Source organism: Lipotes vexillifer, unplaced genomic scaffold (assembly GCF_000442215.2).
Source record: "Lipotes vexillifer unplaced genomic scaffold, Lipotes_vexillifer_v1.1 scaffold1106, whole genome shotgun sequence".
NCBI classification, from domain to species: domain Eukaryota; kingdom Metazoa; phylum Chordata; class Mammalia; order Artiodactyla; family Lipotidae; genus Lipotes; species Lipotes vexillifer.
The window spans coordinates 1,013,509-1,037,654 of record NW_006776601.1 but is presented as its reverse complement, the minus strand read 5'-3'; the positions used below and the strand labels follow the sequence as shown (position 1 = coordinate 1,037,654).

Here is a 24,146-nt window from a genome sequence, read left to right as displayed (position 1 = left end):
GAGTTTTTGTTTCAATAACACATAGTTATTTTTCTTATGTACTTTGAAAATCTCTTTTAATTTGTCAACAAAGACATTTACATGTAAATGTTGAATAGTTGAATTAATATCTACCATATTTGTAACTGTTTTCTAAACATTGCACTTATTCTTTAAATCTTTTCTTCCTCCTTTTCTACCTTCTCTGGTTTTAATTGGGCATTTTGTATGATTTTGTTTTCTCTCTTCTCCTAGCATATCAGTTATACTTCTTTAGAAAGTTTGTAGTGGTTTTTCAATATGCATTTACAATGAATGTAAGTCTACTTTCCAATACCATACACTAAGGACACTAACAGGTTGTAAGTGAAGGGATGGAAAAAGATACGTCAAGAAAATGGAAACCAAAAAAGAGCAAGGGTAGCTATACCCGTATCAGCAAAATATACTTTAAGTCCAACACTAACAAAAGACAAATAGTTCATTATATAATGATAAAGGGGTCAATTTATCAAGAGGATATAACAGTTGTAAATATATACATATCAAATATTGGAGCAGTTAAGTATATTAAGCAATTGTTAATAGATATGAAGGGAAAAATAGCAATTCAATAATAGTAGGGAACTTCAGTACCTACTTTTTTAGCAATGAGTAAATCATCCAGACAGAAGATCATTGCAGAAATAATGGACCTGAATGACACTTTAGACTAAATGGATCTAACAGACATACACAGAACATTCCACCCAACAGGAGCAGAATATACGTTCTTCTCAAGTGCACATGGAACATACATACTTTAGGAGAGATCACATGATACGTCACAAAACATGTCTTAGCATTTAAGAAGATTGAAATCATACCAAATATCTCCTGACCACAACAGTATGAAACTAAAAATCAATAACAAGAGGAAAGCTGGAAAATTCACAAATATGTGGAGATTAAACAACATGATCTTGAACAGCCAATGGGTTGAAGAAGAAATCAATAGAGAAATCAAGAAATATCTTGAAACAAATGAAATTTGAAACATAATATATCAAAACTTATGAAAGTCTGCAAAAGCAGTTCTAAGAGGGAAGTTTGTAGTGATAAATGCCTACATTACAAAATGAGACAGACCTTAATAATTTCACTTTACACTTTAAGGAACTAGAAATAGAAGAACAAACTAAGCCCAAAGTTAGCAGAAGGAAGGAAATAACAAAGAGAAGAGAAGAAATAAATGAAATAGAGACCAGAAAAACAATAGAAAAGATCAATGAAACTAAGAGCTGCTTCTTTGAAAAGATATATAAAATAGATCAATATTTAGCTAGATTAACCAAGATAAGAAGAGAGAGGACTCAAATAAAATCAGTATTGAAAGAGAAAACATTATAACTGATACCACAGAAATAAAAAGGATTATGAGAGACTACTACCAACAAGTATGTGCCAACAAACTGGATAATCTAGAAGAAATGGATATATTCCTCCAAACATATGATCTACCAAGACCAAAAAATGAAGAAATAGAAAATCTAAACAGATGAGTAAGGATACTGAATCAGTAATTAAAAACCTCCCAACACAGAAAAGACTGGGACCAGATGGTTTAACTAGTGAATTCTACCAAACATTTAAATAATTAATACCAGTCCTCCTCAAACTCTTCCAAAAAATTTGAAGAGGGGGGAATACTCCTAAACTCATTTTATGAGGCAAGCATTACTCTGATACAAAAGCCTATTAAAGACACTACAAGAAAAGAAAATTACAGACCAATATCCTGTTGAATATAGATGGAAAAGTTCTCAACGTAATATTAGCAAACTGAATTCAACAGTACATTAAAAGGATCATTCACCATGATCAAGTGGAATTTATCCCCAGAATGCAAGAATGGTTCACCATACACAAATCAATTCTGTGATACACCATAGAATGAAAGATAAAAAATAGCTACAGAAATGCGTTCAAGAAAATACAACATCCTTCCATGAGAAAAACACTTGACAAATTGGGTATAGAAGGAATGTTCCTCAGCATAAAATAGGTCATATATGATAAGCCAACAGGTAACATCATACTCAATGGTGAAAGTTAAAATCCTTTCCTATAAGATCAGGAAGAAGACAGGGCTACTCACTCTTGCCATATCTGTTCAACATAATTCTGGAAGTCCTAGCCAGAGAAGTTAAATAAGAAAAAGAAATAAAAGGCATACATATTAGAAAGGAAGAAGTAAAATTATCTTTGTTTGCAGATGACATGATCTTATGCACAGAAAACCTGAAGACCCCACTAAAAATTTTTTAGAACTCGTAAATGAATTCAATAAAGTTGCAGAATACAAAATCAGCATACAGAAACCTTTGTATTTCTATACATAAACAGGTATCTGAAAGAGAAATTAAGAAAGCAATCCCATTTATAATAACATCAAAAGCAATATAATACTTAGCAATAAATTTAACCAAGGTGCTGAAAAACCTGTACATCAAAAACAATAAAACATTGATTAAGAAGAAGACACAAATAAATGGAAAGATATCCCATGTTCTTGGATTGGAATAATTAATATTGTTTAAATGGCCATACTACCCAAAGCAATCTACAGAGTCAATGTAGTTCCAATCAAAATTCCAATGACTTTTTCTACCAAAATAGAAAAAACTATCAAATTTGTTTGGAACCACAAAAGACCCTGAATAGCCAAAACAATCCTGAGAAAGAAGAACAAAGGGGGAGGCATCACAATACCTGATTTCAAGCATTATTTCAGAGCTATAGAAATCAAAACAGTATGGCCTAAAAACAAGCATATAGATGTACTGGCCTAAAAACAAGCATATAGATGTAACAGAATAAAGAGCTCAGACATAAACCCCAACAACTAATTTTTAACAAGGTCACCAAGAACACTCAATGAGGAAAGGACACTCTCTTCAATAAATGGTGTTGGGAAAACTGGTATCCACATGCAGAAGAATGAAACTGGACCCCTGTTTTATGCCACTCACAATAATTAACTTGAAATGGATCAGAGATTTAAATGCAAGACCCAAAACTGTAAAACTGCTAGAAAAAAATATAGGGAGAAAGATCCTTGATAATATAGAATAAAGAAGTGGGGCTATATTAAATTAAAGAGCTTCTGCACAGCAAAGGAAATAGTAAATTGAAAAGGCAACCTAGGGAATGGGAGAAAATATCCACAAACCATATATCTGAAAAGGGACTAATATCCAAAATATATAAAGAATGTATAAAACTCAATAGCAAAAAAAATGATTAATCCAATTTAAAAATGGGGAAAGAACATGAATAGACATTTTTCCAAAGAGGACATGCAAATGGCCAACAGATACACGAAAAGATGTTCAACATTACTAATCATCAGGGAAATGCAAATCAGAACCACATTGAGATATTACCTTACACCTGTTTTCATAAAAGGGACCAAGAGATAAAAAATGTTGTTTGGGATATGGATAAAAAGGAACATTTAAATACTGTTGGTGGGGAAGTAAACTGATGTAGCCATTATGGAAAAGAGTATGGAGGCTTCTCAAAAAATTAAAAATTGAACTACCATATGATCCCACAATCCCACTTTTGAGTATATATTTAAAAAATTGAAATCACTATCTCAAAGAGATATTTGTACACCCATGTTCATTGCAGCATTATTCACAATAGCCAAGATATCAAAACAATCTGAGTCCATCAGTGGATAAAGAGGATGTAGTTTATATGTACAAAGAAATATTTCAGCCATAAGAAAGAAGGAAATCCTGCCATTTGCAAAAACATGGGTGGACCTCGAGGGCATTATGCTAAGTGAGACAAGTGAGGCAGAGGAACACAAATACTGTGTGATATCCCTTTATATGTGGAATCTAACCTGAACTTGTAAAAACAGAGTAGAATGGTGTTATGAGGAGCTAGGGTATGGAGGAATTGGGGAGACGTTTTTTACAGGTACAAACTTGAAACTAGTAGATAAATAAGTTCTGGAGATCTAATGCACATCATAATGATTATAGTCAACAATACTGTATTATGAACTTCAAAGGTGCTAAGAGACTAGATCTCAACTATTCTCCATACAAAAAAGAAATGATAATTATATGAAGTGATAAATGTGTTAGCTAACATAACTGTGGTAATCATATTATACTATGTAAATGTATCAAACCAACACCTTGTACACCTCAGTCTTACACAATGTTATATGTCAATTATGTCTCAATAAAAAATTTAAAATAACGTATATTACTGCAAATATAGCTTATAATGGAATATTCCCAAATTTTTCTTCCTGTCCCTTATGACACTGTGCCACTTAATTCATCTATCTATTTACAATAATTACACAGTGCATTGTTACTATTACTAGTTTGAATAGACATTTATCTTTTAGATCAATTAAGAAAAAGAAAATATGTTGTTTTACCTTCATTTATTCCTTCTCCCATGTTCTTCTTCTTTTTTTTTTTTTTTTGTGGTACACGGGCTTCTCACTTTTGTGGCCTCTCCCGTTGCGGAGCACAGGCTCTGGACGCACAGGCTCAGCGGCCATGGCTCACAGGCCTAGCTCTCCGCGGCATGTGGGATCTTCCCAGACAGGGGCATGAACCCATGTCCCCTGTATCGGCAGACGGACTCTCAACCACTGCGCCACCAGGGAAGCCCAAGTTCTTGTTTTTAATGTAGATTCCATCTCCCTGAAAATTTTTCAACATTTTCTTTTGCCATGCAGCTCTACTAGCAAAAAAATTCTTAATTTAAAAATTTTTTCTGAGAGTGTTTTTTTTAAATTATAGTTGCTTTACAATATTATATTAGTTTCAGGTCTACAGTATAGTGATTCGGTATTTTTTTATAGATTATACTCCATTAAAATCCTTGCAAGATAATGGCTATAATTCCCTGTTCTATACAATATATCCTTGTTGCTTATCTATTTTACACATAGTAATTTGTATCTCTTAATCCCGTACTCCTAACTTGTCCCTCCCATGTTCGCTATCCCATCTGGTAATCACTAGTTTGTTTTCTATATCTGTGGGTCTGTTTCTGTTTTTTTTTTTTTTAATGTTTTTTTCTGTTTTTTTAATTAATTAATTTATTTATTTATTTTTGGCTGTGTTGGGTCTCCGTTTCTGCGCGAGGGCTTTCTCTAGTTGTGGTGAGTGGGGGCCGCTCTTCATCGCGGTGCGCGTGCCTCTCACTGTCCTGGCCTCTCTTGTTGCGGAGCCCAGGCTCCAGATGCGCAGGCTCAGTAGTTGTGGCTCACGGGCCTAGTTGCTCCGTGACATGTGGGATCTTCCCAGACCAGGGCTCGAACCCGTGTCCCCTGCATTGGCAGGCAGATCCTCAACCACTGCGCCACCAGGGAAGCCCCTGTTTCTGTTTTGCTGTATACATTCACTTGTATTATTTTTTTGATTCCACATACAAGTGATATCATACAGTATTTGTCTTTCTCTATCTGACTTACTTCACTTAGTATGATTATCTCTAGGTCCATCCACATTGCTGCAAATGGCAGAATTACATTCTTTTTATAGCTGAGTAATATTCCAGTGTGTGTGTATGTGTGTGTGTTTGTGTTTGTATCACATCTTCTTTATCCATTCATCTGATGATGCATACTTGGGTTGCTTCCATTATCTTGGCTATTGTAAATAGTGCTGCTATGAAGATTGGGGTGTGTATGTATTTCCAAATTAGTGGTTTGGGTTTTGGGGGGTTTTTTTTGGATATATACCCAGGAGTGGAATTGCTGGGTCATATAGTAGTTCTATTCTTAATTTTTTGAGGAATCTCTATACTGTTTTCCATAGTGGCTGCACCACTGTGCTCACTCTGACAGTGTTTTTATTTCTTCACTCTTGGAGCATAATTTCTTTGGCTATACAAATCTAGGTTGGTGAGGGTATTTTCCTCTCAGCACTTTGATTCTTTCACTCCACTCTTATTCTTTCATGCATGGTTTATGATGAGAAGTCCATGATAAACCTTATCCTTTTTTTCTCTAAAGGTATTGTAGGTAAGGGGGCTTCCCCTCTACCCCTGGATTTATTCAAGATTTTCTCTTTGTTGTTGGTTTTCTGCAGTTTGAGTATGATGAAGCTAGGTGTCGATTTTGTATACTTCCCCCTCCTAGGTGTCTGAGCTTCCTGGATCTGTGGTTTGGTGTATGTCATTAATTTTGGGAAGTTTTTAGCCATTATTGCTTCAAATACTCCTATTCAGTTCTCTCTTTTGGCATTCCACTTACAAGTATGTTACACCTTTTGAAACTATCCCACAGTCCTTGGATATTCTCCCCTGCCTCTTTTTTTTCTCGTTGCATATAAGTTTGGCAAGTTTCTAGTAACCTATGTTCACGTTTGTTGATTGTTTACTTGGCCATATTGACTCTTGATGAACACATCAAATGCATTCTTCATTTTGTTTACAATGGTTTTAATATCTAACATTTCCATTTGAATCATTGTTAATGTTTTCATCTCTGCTTACATTACCCATCTTGCATGTTGTTTACTATTTTCATTAGTGCACTTAAAATAGTAATCATAGTTATTTTAAATTTCTTATCTAATAAGCATATCATTTTTGTCACATCTGAGTCTGGTTCTAATGTTACTTTGTCTCTTCAGACATTTTCCCTTGCTTTTTAGCATGCCTTATAAATTTTTTGTTGAAAGCTAGACATGTGTATTGGGTAATAGTACTTGAGGTAGATAGGACTTTAATATGAGGTTTTATGTTGATACAATAAGGAGTTAGGCTGTATCGACATTTGCTGTGGCTGTAGGTACCAGAGGCTTCAAATTTTTCTAGTGCCCCTGATTTTGTCTCCCTTGCTTTTCGGATTCCCTAAGAACTTCTAACATAGCAATTTTGGAGTTGTAGTTCGTTCCAAGATTTCACTTCTCTCCTGGGTCTAGTAGAGTAATTGATTTTCCATTTGTTAGCACTTTCTCATGTATTTTTTTTTTTTACTATTCAGTTTTGAGCATTTAAAAATTTATTCTAAAAACTAGTCCTTTGTTGGATATATGGTTTGTAAATGTTTTTTCCCAGTCTATAGCTTGTATTTCCATGCTTGTAAGAGTCTTTCATGTAAGAAATGGGTTATATTTTGATGAAGCACAATTTATTAGTTCTGTGATTATGGATCATACTTTTAAATTAAATCTAAGAACATACTGCTTAGTCCCAGATCCTAAGAATTTTCTCCTTTTTTTTTGGTAAACTTTTATACTTTACATGTAAATATAAATGTGTGATCTGTTTTGAGTTACTTTTTGTATAAGGTTTGAAGTTTAGGTAGAGATTCAATTTTGTCTCAGTAGATATCCAGTTCTCTAGTACTATTTGTTGGCCTTCTTTCATTGAATTGACTTACAAATTTGTCAAAAGTCAGTTGGGCATATTAAAGGGTTTATTTTTCTGTGTTCTCTATTCTATTGCATTGATCTATATTTCCATCCCTCTGCAAATACCACGTAGTCTTTATTATAGATATATATGGTCTTGAAATTGGGTAGGCTGGTTCCTCCCACTTCATTCTTCTTTTTCACAATTGCTTTAGCTATTCTTGTCCCTTTGCCTTTCTATATAAATATTAAAATAAGCATGTCATCAAAATCTACAAAAATATTTTGCCAGAGTTTTATAAAAATGTGAATTGACATTTTTACAATGTTGAGTATTAAAATTCATGAACACAGGATGTCTGTTTACTTAGATCTTTTATTTCTTTCATCTGGATTTTGTAGTTTTTAGCATTCAAGTTCTATAATTGTTTTTTATATTTATACCTCAGTATGTCATATATTGAGTGATTTTAAATGGTGTTGCATTTTCAGCTTCCACATGCTCATTGTTAGTGTGTAGAAATACAACTGAGTTTTGTATGCTTATCTTATATGCTGCAACATTACTGAACTTTTTTATTTGTTCTGTGAGTTTCTTTGCAGATTCCTTGGGATTTTCTATGTGGACCATCATGTTATCTGCAAACAAGGAAGTTTTATTTCTTCCTTTCTGATCTACATGGCTTTATTTCTTTTTCTTGCTTTTTTGAACTGGCTGGAACTTCCAAAACTATGTTCATGAAGAGGGATAAGAGCAGCCGTGCTTGCCTTGTTCTTGATCTTAGATGGAAAGAATTCATTCTTTCACCATTAAGTATAATGTTTCTTGTAGGCTTTTTGTAGCTGATCTTTATGAAGTTGAGAGAATACTCTCTAATACTATTTTTGACAGCTTTTATCATGAGTGCGAGTTGAATTTTGTCAAATGCTATTTCTGCATCAATTGATATGGTCATGTTTTCTGTTTTAGCCTGTTACTATGGTGAATTACATTGACCAATTTCCAAATATTGAGCTAGCCTTGCATTCCTGGAATAAGCCTCTCTTGGTCTTTTTATATATTGCTGAATTCTATTTGCTAATCTTTTGTTAAGGATTTTTACATCAGTATTCATGAGGAGTATTGGTGCATACTTTTTTACCCCTCCCAGCTTTATTGAGTTAAAATGACAAGTAAAAGTTATATATTTTTAGGGTATACACTTTGTGGGTTTCTTTATTGTATTGTCTTTATCTGATTTCACTCTCAGGTAATCCTAACATTATAGAATGAATTGGGAAGTTTTCCCTCTTGTATTTTCTGGAAGAGATTGTTAGAATTGGTGATAATTTTTCTTTAAGTATTTGATAGAATTCTCTTGTGAAACCATATGGGCCTGAAGATTTCTGGAAATTTTTAAATTACTAATTAAATTTTCTTACTAGTAATAGAACTGTTCAATCTACTTCAGATTTGGGGAATTGCTCTAATTTGTACTTTTTTTGTTTGTTTGTTTGTTTGTTTTTTGCGGTTCGTGGGCCTCTCACTGTTGTGGCCTCTCCCATTGCGGAGCACAGGCTCCTGACGCGCAGGCTCAGCGGCCATGGCTCACGGGCGCAGCCGCTCTGCGGCATGTGAGATCTTCCCGGACCAGGGCACAAACCCGTGTCCCCTGCATCGGCAGGCAGACTCTCAACCACTGCGCCCCCAGGGAAGCCCTCTAATTTGTGCTTTTTGAGGAATTAGTTCATTTCATAAGTTGTGAGAAATACTTGTGTAAAATTGTTACTGTCATATTTAAGTTTGCATGATATTCCTTTTTAATTCCTAATATTGCTAAATGGTCTTCCCTGTTTTTTTTTTCTTGTCAGTTTTGCTGGAGATTTTTCAGTTTTATTGAACTTTTCAAGGAAACTGCTTTTTGTTTCATTGATTAGTTCCATTGCTTTACTGTTTTCAATTTCATTAATTTCTGCTTTTTATTATTATTATTATTTTGTCTACTTGTTTTAGATTTATTTTGCTCTTATTTCTCTAGGTTCTTGAGGGTGGGAACTTAGACATTGATTCAAAACTTTTCCTTTTTTCTAATGTAAGTATTTAGTGCTATAAATTCCCTTTTGGCATTGCTTTAGGAAAAGTTTCAAATCAATGTCTAAGCTCCCACATATTTTGATTTATTGTATTTCCAGTGTCATTCAGTTCAGTGTATTTTTTGAATTCCCTTGTGATGACTTCCTAGGCCCATGGATTAGAAGTGTGTTGCTTAATTCTAAGTATTTGGAGATTTTTTCCCTATTATCTTTTATTGATTTTTAGTTTGATTCCATTGTGTTTAGAGAACACATTGTATATGATCTGAATTATTTTAAATTTACTGAGGTTTGGTTTATAGCCCAGGATATCATCTATCTTAGTATATGTTTTATGGCTGCTAGGAAAGAATGTCTATTTTGTTGTTGTTTAGCAGACTATTCTATAAATGTTGATTAGTTTCTGTTGGCTGATGGTTGTGTTGAGTTCTTCTGTATCCTTACTGAATTGCTAGAGACAGGTGTTGAAATCTACTAGCATCATGGAGTCTCTTTTTTTCTTTTCAGTTTTATCAGTTTTTGCTTCATGTATTTTGCAACCTGTTGTTTGGTGCATGCACATTTGGGATTGCTCTGTCTTCTTGGTGGACTGACCTTTTATCTTTATATAATGTCCTTCTCTGTCTCTGGTTATCTGAACTCTTTTTTATCTGAACTCTTTTTTTAATCTGATATTAATATAACCTCTTCTGCTTTCTCTTGATTAATGTTTGCATGATATATCTTGTCATTCTTGTTACTTTCAGCTTTTCCATATCAATATAATTGAAGTAAGTTTCTTGTAGACAGTGTATAGTTTGGTTATGTTTTTTAAATTCACTTTGTCAATCTGTGTGTTTTAATTGGTGTTTACGTTTTCTGTAATTATTGATATCTCAGGACTTAAGATCTCACTTTATTTTTTGTTATCTGCTTGATCTCTCTGTTTTTCACCTACTTGGTATTTTTTTCTTGCCATCCTGTTTTTAATCAAAAATTTTTTTGAATTTCATTTTGATTTATCTTTATTTTTTAGTGTCTTTTTGTATCACTTCACTTCTTTAGAGGTTGCTGTAGACATTTCATTATATATAAACAATTTACCACAGTCTTTTGCTATTGCATTTTCCCAATTTGAATGAAGTATAAAGACTTTTCTTTTTTATTTCCCTCATTTATAATAAATTTTCCTCTATCTATATTTAGAACCAAATCAGACTGTGTTATAATTTTTCCTTCAACTGTCAAACATAATTTAGGAAATTATGAGAAGGAAAATATATTGTATTTACCCATAGTTTTACTTTTCGTTGTTTTTTATTCACACTTGATATTCAAATATTCCTATTTAAAAAAAAATTCCTTTTTGTTTAGTAAACTCCCTTCAACCATTCTCTTAGAGTTGATCTTTTAGTGACAAATTCTTGGCTTTCCTTCATCTAATAAAAGCAGAAATATATTTGGCATGTATAAAATTCTGGGTTGACAGTTCTTTTCTTTAAGCCCTTGAGTAATGTTCTACTTCCTTTTGGCCCCCTGTTTTCTGATGAGAAATCTCCTATAATTGGAATTTTTCCCCTGTAGTTAAAGTGTTGTTGCTCTCTTGCCACGTTCAAGATTTTTTTCTTTTCATTTTTTGTTTTCAGATATTTGGTTGTGATCTGTCTTGGTTTTATTTCTCTGGGTTTATCCTTTTGGGTTTTTTCAGCTTCTTGAATCTTTTGTTTTGCCTTTTACCAATTTGGGAAGTTTTTAGACATTATTTTTTTGACTCCTTTTTCAGTCCCATCCTTTTCCTTCTGGGACCCTGATAACATGATTGTTATCAGATGTTTTGTTTTTGTCCCACAGGTTTCTGAATCTCTGATTTTTTTTTTTTTTACATCTATTTTCTGTCTGTTTTACAGATTGGATAATTTATATTGCTTTATATTTGAGTTCACTGACTCTTTTGTTTCCTCCATTATGCTATTCAGTTTATCTGTAGGTTTTAAAATTTTCTTTATTATACTCTTTAGTAGTAAAATTTGCATTTGATTCTTCTTTTTATCTCCTGTTTCTTTGCTGAGACTTTCTGTTTTTTTTTTTCCATTTTATTCATAATTGCTTGTTCCATTTTATGATAGCTTCTTTGAAATATTTTTCAGTGAATTCTAACATCTGTATCATCTTGATATTGGTATCTATTTTTTATTCAAATTGTGATTTTTCTATTTCTTGGTATGAGTGATTTTTTAATACAAACTGAACACTTTCAATATAATGTTATGGCACCCTAGGTCTTATTTAAACCTTCTGTTTTGGGTGGGTTGTTTTGACCTTGCTCTGGCAACAGAAGGGCAGATTACCTCTTGTTGCTAACTGGGGGGAATAGTAGTTCAGGTTCCCTATTTTGCCTTCAACTAACACCTGAGGTTGGAAGAGGCATCTTACTGGGGTGGGGTTATGGCTCCCCATCATACTTCTACTTTTATCATCCTGACCAGAAGAACTGTGACTCATTTCTGCTCCCCACGTGGCCTCCACTAATTCAGTTCTCCTGTTCAGAAATTGAAATATTCTATGAATTTAAATGATGATAGAAAATGTTATTTCTTTCACTGTAGGAGAATAAAAATAAGCTTCTCAGAATTGCATTTGCCAAAAATCATTATGTTGTTCCCTATGCAAATGCAGATTTGACTTATTTTTAAAATTTGACTTACCTTTGTTAGTTTTTCAACTAATTATGGGTAATAAAATTCAGTGAATTTTCTACTGTCTGGTTAATTAGAGCCCATTAAGACAATGAATGAAATTTAACTAAAATGTCACTACCTATTTAATTTTATCTCTTGTATTATAATTCAGCTAGGTATAGGTTGTCTAAAATTATCAGATTCTTTTTCAGAAAGAAAATTTAATTCCTTATTTTTGCTTTTTATATGATTTGAGTTTTTCCACTAAAACTCCTAAATATCAGCCTTTGACTTAAGATGTTGAGGGAATCTTAGGGTAGCTATCTGTCCCTTTCCCTAGCTGTTGTTGTGCTTCACCTTATCATCATTATTATAACCATGATTAGCTGTTTGGGGGGTACTACATAGCTTTATCCCTACTACTAACTTAGTAATTTAGGTTCTTATCCTAAAACTTGAAGAGTAAGTAAGCAGCAGTCATTCAGCCACAGAACTCCATTTCTTAAAATGTAGTTCATGAATTATCTGTATCAGAATCACCTAGAGAACTGCTTCCTAAACTTTCATGTGTGTGTGACTCACCTGGGGGTTCTTCATAAAATTCAATTTCTAATTCTGGGATTGGGCCTGAGATTCTGAATTTCTACTAAGCTTCCAGGTAACATCCATGCTGCTGGTCTATGGACTTCATTTTGAATAGCAAAATATTTGTTAAAATATCAGTCATATGTTCCATCCCAAGTCCAAGGAGTCACAGTTTGTGTGACTAGAATCTGGGATATGCACTTTAATGAGATATTTATCTATACTAAAAATTTAAGATTGTTGTTATAATTTAGTAGTTCTTAACTGTAGTTGTGTATCAAAACCACCCAGAAAGAGTTTTAAAACAGTATTCCTAGATATTACTCCAGAACTATTGAATCGTCATCTCTGGTTTGTATTTTTAATATGCAGAATCATATACCTGATTCTGAGTATAACCAGATTATAAAGAATGATTATAAATATTATAGAAGGGACTGGAGCCAAAGTCATCATGCCCGGTACTAGAAGTTTCACCTGGAATCCAGACAAAAAATAAGATTAAAATTGAACTATGTTAGAACTTAGTGGGGGGGAAAGTTTTAAAACTGAAATCTTCCACTAAATTTTATACAGCATAATTTTTGTAATTTTAAGCCATTTTCCTTTTTACAGTATATTTTTGGCTTGTGTATTGACAGTGTTTCTCAAAATAGGATTTATGGGCATAGTCTTGGGGTTGTGAATTATCCACAGTAATTTATAATCAGACTAATGGAAATATTCTGAATGATTTGAATAAACCCTCTTATGCAAAAATACTGCCATACAATTTCAATATGTGAAGTTATATTTGCATTTATGATTGTGTTGGTACCAAGTAGTATTATTTTAATTGTTATGGGTTAATAATAAAATTCGAAGTGGACTATGCACATGTATTATGTATTCATACCAAATGATTATAAAATTGTGTGATGGTATACTATGGAACAGAATTCAAAGGTATTCAAGTAGAGGCAAGTAGTGAAAGAGAGACACAGAGTAAGTATAGACATAAAAGAACCTGTGGAGTCAGAATCATATCCATATTGTGAGATTGTTTTATTTTTGTAAAAAAAAATTCATATGTCATATAAATTAATTGTCATTTGAATTCTAGTTTTAGTTTTACTTGTATTTAATTTTTTTTGTTTTATGTATATATGAGTCATAAGTATGAAGAATTTCTTATTTTTATATATAAGTTAAAGAAGTTATAAAAGTAAGTCAAAGTGAGGATCAGCAAAAAATTTTTTAAAGATCTGTATGTTATTCAAGCTTGAGAAACATGTATTTTTTTAATTTAATATGCTTATGTAAAAAATATATCAAATTACAGAGTCCTTTGGCCCAATTCAAATACTGTACAGTTTCTACCTTAGCTTTCCTTGATTTCCCTTACTTGAATTAATCCCTCCCTCCTTTGAACTCTTTATAGCAATTAACACATTTTACTTTTATTTTTCTTACTTGTCAACTTGTCTTATCTCTCCTGTTAGATGTTACATTTTTTTAAGGAAAAAGATTAGGTATGTTGTAATCAAGGACAGTACTTTTTATAAAGAATTATTCAGTGAAGCTTGAATAAATGGATGAATGGAAGGAAGACTGATAATGTGTTAGATGATTTACTACGAAAGAATGAGTGAATATGGATACAGGAACAATATTATTTTTCCAAGGCCCACATATAATAGAAAATCCTTCATCTTGCAGGTGGTGGTGGTAGAAATACATTATAAATGAAAGTGTAGCTATTAAGTACAGTAAATTAAGTTCTATAAGGATATTGATTAGTCACTTATTATGGTTATCAAACACACAGCACAAGTTTAATCATGCCCTCTCCTTCACCTATGTCAATTATCTTAAGTAAATCACATTACTTTTTTTTTTAATTTTAAGAGTTAATTTGAGCGAAAATCAATTTGAATTGGGCAGTGCCAACAGAGGTGGTTAAGAGTGCTCCACAGATAGCTAGGGGCAAGACTTTTATAGATAAGACATGAAAGCAAAGCAAAGGATTATGGGATTGGCTATAGCTTAAGTAGTTGCTTTATTTAGGAAAGCATAGCTGGCTTTTTGCGAGTGGTTGTCCTTAGGTTTCAGGTTCTTTTTTTTCCTTGCAGTTTTATTGCGATAAAATGGACATACGGCACTGTATAACTTTAAGGTATACAGCATAATGACTTGACTTACATACATCATGAAGTGATTATGACAATAAGAAGAGTGAACATCCATAATTTTGTATAGATACTAAATAAAAGAAAAAGTATAATTGACCTACAACCCAATGTTAATTCCAGGTGCACAACATAGTGATTTGATATTTCTGTATATAATGATCACCACAATAAGTTTAGGTATCATCTGTCACCATACAGAGATATTACATTGTTGACTATATTCACCATGCTATACATTTCATCCTATGACTCATTTGTTTTGTAACTAGAAGTTTGTACCTCTTAATTTTCTTCACCTATTTCACTCATCCTCCCATCTCCCTCCCCTCTGGCAACCACCTGTTTGTTCTCTGTATCTATAACTCTGTTTCTGTTTTGTTATGTTCATTTGTTTTGTTTTTTAGATACCACATATAAGTGAAATCATATAATAGTTGTATTTCTGTCTGACTTATTTCACTTAGCAAAAGTCCATCCATGTTGTCACAAATGGCAAGATTTCATCCATTTTATACCTGAGTATATTCCATTGTACATGTATATACCACATGTTCTTTATCCATTCATCTACTGATGGGCACTTACATTGCTCCTGTATCTTGGCTATTGTCAGTAATGCTGCAATGAACATAGGGGTGCATATATCTTTTCAAATTAGTGTTTTTATTGTTTTATTGTTCTACTTTTCAAACTGGGTTCAGATTAATTCTGGGAATCTCTTACTTGTTTAACCATGACCCATCAGTTGGACTTTGGACATAAGATGAAACCCTTTTGTCATAAAGGGTCTAGTTTCTTATCAATAAGAATGAGGAATACAGTAGTGTTGGTTCAAGGAATATTTATATTTCTGTTTGGATCTTCATGTATTCCACTGTTCTTGTACATACTGTAAAGTCTGTCTGTATTGGAATTTTGCTGCTTGCTTCAGGTCTCATTACTGAAACCTGGCAGTTCTTAGACTTTTCTTCTTAACCTTATAAATGACCATGTAATATTTAAGTTTGCTCCTTTTCTACCTGAACTCCTGTATTTGTGTCTAGTTTAATGGGATTGGTGTTTTTTCTACTCTCCCATTATTCAGAAAGGGTGATCATAGATCCTTTTTAAAATGAGCTTCCTCTTTCTACATGGATTGAATTGAAAATTGATTGTTCATTGGCTAGAAACATGACTATCAAGTTACTTTCTGTGGAACATTATTGAGTATCTCTTGGCAACAGCAATTCTAGACTTTAGGTTTTAATCAAAATTGCCCAATGTCATACTTTAATTAGATTGTCAGTTGACTCTGTAAATGTGTATGTAATAACAAGGCTTCTAGTTTTTTGGATTGTAGTGTGCAAGGTGCCTTCAACAGAATACTTTTGAATAGATAAAGTTTGGTGTAGAGAAGGTCAATGAACCAGATTGAAAATATAAATTTGACATATTACATGTTTACTCTTATATAAAGAGGTACAAGATGGAATCCTTTCTGGAATTTACCATTCATTTTCCTTTTTTTTTTTTTTCCATAGTTGTGTGTCTGCTTGGTGTCAGAATTCTGTTTTGCTCTGCTAACAATTTACCAGCTCCTTTTCTAAATAAATTCTAGGAAATATTATGATTTAATAACAAGTTCTGATAAGGAATAACTGTGAACTTATCCCACCATGTCTTTTTAAGAGTGGTTAAGGAGCCTAAGTAGGCCCAACTAGAAAAAGTGATGATGCTGTGGATAGAAGACTCTGATAAATCCCCAAATTTCATATATATGAGTCATGGTTGCTTTGGCTATGGAACAGTTTCCCAGAATTGGTCAGAAAGCCCATTGTGAAGATGAAGGCAGAACAAAAGAATAAGGGAATAGTATAATGGATCTCTGACCTTATAAGTTTTCTTTATACTACTTAGATGCCAAACATCAGAATAAAAAGTAAATAATTCATCGCCTCATGTAGACAAAGCTACAGACTCTGTGACCTCTGAAATTTATGTTTCATATTTACCTAATTTTTATTTCAAGTGAAAAAAAGCAAACAGTGTAGCGTTGTAGAAATATGGCAGTTTTTTCAACCAAACAGGAATGGATTTGAATCCCAGTTTTGCCACTTATTAGCTGTCAGTCCTAGGCAAGTAAAAGCAAATATTCTTGTGAAACAGAAATATTTATATGTCTTGAAGTGCTATTTTCAGTTAGAAATAATATATGTCAATGCCCATGTTAGACACTTAATAGTGGTGGTTTTATCATTATTATTTTTAATGACATACTATTGTTATTTATCCTGTGAACTCTGATAACTAAGGGCTACTGAGTATATGGTAAATTTTATTGTTTATATAGGTATCGCTATGTTATAAGCATAAGGAAAATATAATGCTGACCAGATATAAAATTTAGATATTTTAATTGTAATTTTCTTTCTTTCAGAATTACTTACTGTCATCTACCTTTCCAGAGTAAATGGCTCTATGTTGGAACAGAAAGAGGAAATACACATATTGTAAATATTGAATCTTTCATTCTTTCTGGATATGTTATCATGTGGAACAAGGCAATTGAACTGTAAGTTTGAACTTGAATACCACTTTATTTGGATTAAATATATCTTATGGTTATGCAGTATATATATCAAATTGCAGAGTTATTTCAAACATCAATGGCTAATTTATGATGAATTTGAGTGAAAAGTTCATCTAAAATAATTTAAAACTCTAAAAGCTTTTAAAAATAGATATTGTAGTATTAACATATGCTAATTTTAGACTTTCCAAATACTGTAAATAATTAAGGTTTATTATGTATACAAAATTTGATGATAAAATATTAAAGCTTATTCTAAAACTTATACATGAAAATCGTCTCATTTCTTCATAGTCAACCTTAGTATAGCCATTTCCAGTGGGAGTGGCAAGTGGATTATGACCACATTTAGCTTTATGTAAAAATAATCATGATTAGTTCACATATTTTTAAATGCTGGTAGCTTATTCTTCACTTGCCTCATTAACATATCATTCTGAGTTCCAAGAAGAATCAGTTCATCAGTATCTTTCATGCTGTGTATACAGCATTTTGGGTATGTGGCTGATGGCAATTACCACTTTCATTTGGCACTGATATTTACGTTTCACATGTGAAATGTGAAATCCCTCAAATGTGAAACTTCATGGAATTCCAAGCCGTCTTTTGTAGCATATACAGAGACAATTTTCCTGGTCAATGTGTTAATTGGAAAAACAATTTTTCTTTAATAAATGTTTGTGCTCTGTACATATTAGGTCCTTAATAAGGTACGTTTGACTTGAGGTTGGCTCATTCTCTCTCTTACGTATACATACATTCTAAATTGCATAATTATTTTTCTCTAAAACTCTGATTAAAACAGCCTATTTTCATGAAACTTGACTGTGGTCTTTAAAATAAATCTACTATTCCCTATTCCCAATGTTTCAATGTACATGTATATTACTTGATAGGGAAGGTTGTTACTAGTTATATTCTTATTAAAATATTCCTCTCATATTATGTCCTAATGAGTTTTTTTAATTAATGATAATTCTTCCTCATTAGATTAAGAACTGCTCCAGGGCAGAATCCTTTGTTCATTGCTCTTTTTTTCTTCATATTTGGCTTATTTTGGTGCTTTCCACAGAGTGGCTACTAAATAACTAATGACAGTGAAAATTAGTATGATAAATAGATACAAGTGCTGTTGACTTACAGCTTTCATTTATAATTATAATTGGTATGAGCTATTTTGCTCATATATATTTTAATATTCTATGTGCATATTTTTAAAAACACTTGTCCGGTAGACAATTATGTCTACCAAAAAGTTATCTATTTTTTCAGCTATTTGGGAAAGGCTTTTCCCCCTATAATCTTAGTTCTATAAAAGCACTAAATAGGGCTGAACTTAATATTTGTTTTCATAATATTGTTTTGGGATATTGATAAAGTAAACTTGAGAGATCAAATATAGAGATTTTATATAAATTTAATATTAGTACAGATAGTAAAAGGTGTATCATTTGTGGTCAGTTCAATGCTGATAAAGTAATTAAGAAGAGTTTTTTATCTAAACAGATCAAATATTTCACCACACTTGCAATGTTGTTTCTATATTCATTTACTTAACAAATCCTTTTCATAGTTCAGATTAATACTACCTGAACTATGACTTACACCCTATATGTATTTACATAGTCCATACTTTATGATTTCAGAACTAATGAAGATTTTAAAGTGTATATTATAAAGGAGGGTAAAATTAGGAGAAATTAAAGAAATAAAATAAGGCATTTTATTTTTTCATAATATATTCTTATGCATGTGATTCTGAATAGAATCTCACATTTATATAAATCCGGTGTTTTATAGAGTTGTATGTGCCTCTGAAAATGACTTTGAAATATCCTCAAGAAATCATTAGTAGCCACCTTATCTCCTGACTGTTTCTTGCTTTATTTACACCAGATTTCCAAAAGTCTTTTCCATGAAATTATAGTCCCACTGTGATAGATATAATTTTAAATGCTAACTTCCAGTCTCCCTGAGGAGTCAGTCTTTTAATTGCTCTCTACCTCTTGAGATACATTAGAAAATGCATGCCACTTATTAATATGTGTTAAGGGTATGGGATAATAATAAAATACATATTTAATTAAGAATCATTTTATAACTAGAAATTTAAACAAATTTTAACAGTACATGTTTTAAGTGGGAGAAATGCAGAATTATCTTTGAGCTATATGAGATTATTTCTATTTTAAGTTCTTACTTGAAACATTTTTCATTCAATGTTTGTTATTTTTTTAGCTTGTTTGTGTTTTTAGTGAAGTCTCCTAATTGTAATTGTAGGCAGTTCCCATAATTATAAATAGTTTGTGTTCCCATAATGTGTATATTGGTTATTTGGAAACTGGAAGCCATTTTTGTGATGTTTGTAGAAACGGTAATGTTTGTAGAATACCTTATAAAATAGTAGTATAGAACAAAACTGACATTAAAAAATTTTATATGGGAAAATATGTTCCAGGTTATAGCACAGAAATAGCTGTTTCTGGACAGCCCTAGCTTTAAAAGAAAAAAAAATAACCAGTTTTTTCTACATGTGATTAAAAATTTGAGCATGAAATTTAGAACTAAATCATAGATGTAAGGCACACAGCCTTCAAATATATTTATTGAGCCCTGTGATATGCTAGCTCCTGGGAACAAGTATAAACTGAGAAGACATAGTTTCTCTCCTCTCAGGATTCCAGTGTAATAAAGGCGAGATTAAGTAAAAAGGCAATTACAATATATTGGAAATATAAAGTGAAAATTCTATAAGAAGGATACCTAATATAGACATGAAGTCTCAGAGAAGTATCTGTGAAGGAAGTTACATCCATGAGATCTGAAGGATGAGTTTCAGTTAGGTGAGTGGAGAATTGGAGGAGAGGGCTTCCAGGAAGAGGGAACAGAAGTTTTAAAGGATAGAATGTGAGAGTTTTTGTTCCATGCACAGAAATTTTAAGTAGTTTAGTTGGTTGGAAAGGCTGGGGGAAAGGATGGCAAGAGATAAGGTTGAGAAGATAATAAAAATATATAGTATGAAAGGCTTGTAAGCCAGTTTGAGCATTTAGACTTTATCTAAGGTCGGGAGCTAGATTTTGAAGAGTTTTAAGCAAAGAATTGACTTGACCAAATTTGCATTTAGGAAGTCCACTCTGAATGCAGGTATGGAGAAATCATTGAAAAGAGAAAAGACTGTATTCTTGGTAAAAATTAGGGTGGATTTAGGAGTGAAGATAAGCTGACATATTAAATAAATAGTTAGAAGATAGAAGAGGCAATACTTGGGTATTGTGGGAAGATGTAAGAATAATATATTAAGAATTAAGAGTGACCCAAAGCGTTTGACCTGAGTAACTGTGTTGATAAGGGTGCCATTTAGTGAAAGAATGCAGGAGATGGAGTAGGTTGGGAGTAAAATAATGAGTTCAATTTTAGGTAGGTTGAGTTGTATGTGTTTTTAAGTTATTCAAATGGAATTGGTATGGGAGAATGGTAGGATGTAGGATATATGGATCTGAACCTAATGAGATCAGAATTTACATGGTCATTGAAACTATAAGAATATTTGAGATTGTGCATGAAAAGTGTATATAAATGAGGTAGCAAACTTGTAGACAGTGAACCAATTCTGACACACAGATATGTTTTGTTTGCCCATCAGAGTATTTAAATATATTCTGAATTATTAGTTTCCAATATTTAAGAACTGGTAGAGATAAAAATTTGGATTTCCAGCTTTTCATGAAAAAATTCCTGATGAAACAATCCCAGTCCAGTATTCTTGCATGGAAGTCAGTAATCAACAGGAACTAACAACTTTCCTTTTGTAGGTGGGTAATGTGCTATCCAGTTTGGCACGGTTCTTATTCAGCCTGTTGAACTCATTTGCAGTACCTGCCTGGCTCCTGTGGGCTCTTGAATTCATGACCATATATAATATGGGAATACTTTGCAGTCTAGGACAGAATACAAAGGAATACCAGTATTTAAGATAAGGGAAGAGAAAGTCCACAAAGAAAACTATCGAGAAGCCATTCTGGTGAATGGGAGGGAGAGAAATAAATAGGGATATTAGAAAAATTGTTTAGATGACTATCCCATGAAGTTAATTTCATTGATAATTCTATCTAAAGTAATTTTATGGGATTTATAGAATCCAGAGTACACAGTTGCTTTTTAAAGTCAATTTCTAATGGCCATAAATTTTGCAAGTAATGCTTGGTAGTTTTTGGAAATTTAATATTAGGGAAAAAGTCAGAAAAAATATCAAAATGTTAGCAGTCATATCTAGGCAGTGAAATAATATGAGAGATTTTTCCTCTTAACTTTTGTTATCTTCTGAGTTTCAGGGTTTTTTTTTTTTTTTTACAATTAAAAAGAAGTCTCTTCTATAGTCTGAAAAAGTTATTACAAATAACTGAAGATTAATTGTAGATTTTTTTCCTGAACTTGAGTGTTTTATAGAGTCATAAGCTAAATGAAGAGTCTTTCATATGGTCTAACTAGTGTTTCTCAAAGTGTATTTCAGTGATTCCCTCAATAGAGGATCAATGAAAAAGGATTCTATGGACCAAAATTTTGGAAAATATTGAAGATTTGCAATGGTGATTTGCATATTATGGCTCTAAGAAGTTCTGTAAAAGAACTTTAATTTAATATTATTAAATAAAAATATTTAATTTTAATTCAAGGTTTCCCAAACTTTTTTTTTTTGATATGGGACAGTCTTTATGTGAAACACCTTATATATATTCACTAGTTTATCATGGTGTACACTTTGGGTATTTGTTGTTCCAATCAAACCCAAAAGACAGATAGGGTTTTTGGTTTGTTGGATACTATTAGTTACCAAAAGATAATTGAAGAACATTGTCTTTTATCAGAGGCATTTATACTGTAATAAAGCACTGCATTTATATGTGAATAATATATTACATATAAACATAAAAGAACTGCAAAAAACCCTGTAAATGTTTTATGAAGCCTTTTCTTCCTGCACATATCCTAGAATGCAAGTAGTAACTCTAATTTCTAATTATTCCAATGATTTACAACGATCATAATACATACTATTTATTGAGTACTATGTTTTGGCATTATGTTAGATGCTATATGTATATTTTAACCCTCACAGTTATTCAGTAGGTACACTGCTATCATCTCCATTTTTAAGTAAGAAAATTTAGGATAAAGCCACTAACAAAATATCTAAAAAAATATGTATTTTTCTGAGTTACTCTGGGGAGTCAGTATCTAGGGAACCTGGAGTTACTTAATTTGTCACTTTTGTCTGAGTCCAAAGAATTTCTAAAATTTAAATCTTCATTATTTTTTTGTGCAGAATATTTGATGATTTTCATGTGTGCTTAAGAAATAAATTATAAATATGTCAATATACTTATACTAGGGTTAATCTGGCACAATTAGGTCATTAAAGAAAGGATTTGGAAAAAAAGAGCAATAATAAATCTATGTCATATCCGTTCATGTCATATTTAACCATGACATATTCATACTCAATGGTGACATCAGTTAAAGTAGGAAATATAAAAGAAACATGCCAGATATTAGAACAGAATAAATTTAAAGTCAGATTAACAGAGCAAAGATCCCTTTAACAATACGTTCTTACACTATTATTGATTACACTAGTTAACCAGATAAATGAGACAGAACCAGTGAACTAGGTTTCCCTAGTTGCTCAGTTTTCTGTAAGATGGCTATCACTAGAAAGGGTCTATTTGTAAATCAAAGGAACCACCGTACTTTCTTTTAGAAGCAAAATCAGAGATTTCTTGTCAAAGGAAATTTTAAATTTGGTATGTAATTTGCAGTTTGGTTGAAACAGGTTTGCAGCATTAGCCTTGTGGCTGTATAAGTAAAACTTCATTCTCAAATTTTCAGAGAACCAGATCTGGCAACAAACATATAAGCATATAAGATAATAAAGAATCCCATTGTTATGTGGATCTATGTCCTTAAACCTGATTTTTTAAAAATAAACCTACTTTAATAGAGTTAGTAGGAGAAAAAAAAGTAGTCTTAAAGAAAAACAACCAAAGACTCAAATCAGTCTAAACCAAACTCCAGAATATTGGGAGTGTATTCCAGTATAATCTTAATTTCTTTGTTTCAGTCTCTAACGGTAAGGTGTTTTAATGTTTTTTTTTTAATTACTCTTTTGAATTGATTTAACAGATCCACAAAGACTCATCCAGGTCCAGTTGTACATTTAAGTGATAGCCCAAGAGATGAAGGGAAAGTGAGTATTACAATACCACTATTCTTGAATTTATTTTCCTTATTCTTGAATAAAAGTGTTTCTTACTATTATTTTATACCTAACATCTAGCACAGTGCATTCAGTGTAATCTAAAATTAAAATATGTTGAATGAATGAATGAGCAAATAAATGAATGAACATATTATTTACACTAATAATGGTCCCAAATTGAGTCTTTAGTTTCACCTAAAGTTGATATTTAATTCTAGAATTTTGAGGAAGGCATGTAACACATAGAACAACTTTAATTTTCAAATATTCAATGCCTGAAGTTAAAAATATTGTCAATGGGCTTCCCTGGTGGCGCAGTGATTGAGGGTCCGCCTGCTGATGCAGGGGACACGGGTTCGCGCCCCGGTCCGGGAGGATCCCGCATGCCGCGGAGCGGCTGGGCCCGTGAGCCATGGCCGCTGGGCCTGCGAGTCCGGAGCCTGTGCTCCGCGGCGGGAGAGGCCACAGCGATGA

General features: G+C 32.5%; 1 protein-coding gene across 1 annotated transcript in view; it reads left to right on the top strand.

The window, feature by feature from the left end:
• Positions 1-24,146, top strand: part of STXBP5L (syntaxin binding protein 5L) — a 401,935-nt gene that overhangs the window by 109,813 nt on the left and 267,976 nt on the right. The window contains exons 6-7 of the mRNA XM_007450522.1: positions 17,264-17,398; positions 23,597-23,660. Of these exons, the coding sequence (XP_007450584.1) occupies positions 17,264-17,398; positions 23,597-23,660 (199 nt within the window). The remainder of the gene's footprint in view (positions 1-17,263; positions 17,399-23,596; positions 23,661-24,146) is intronic.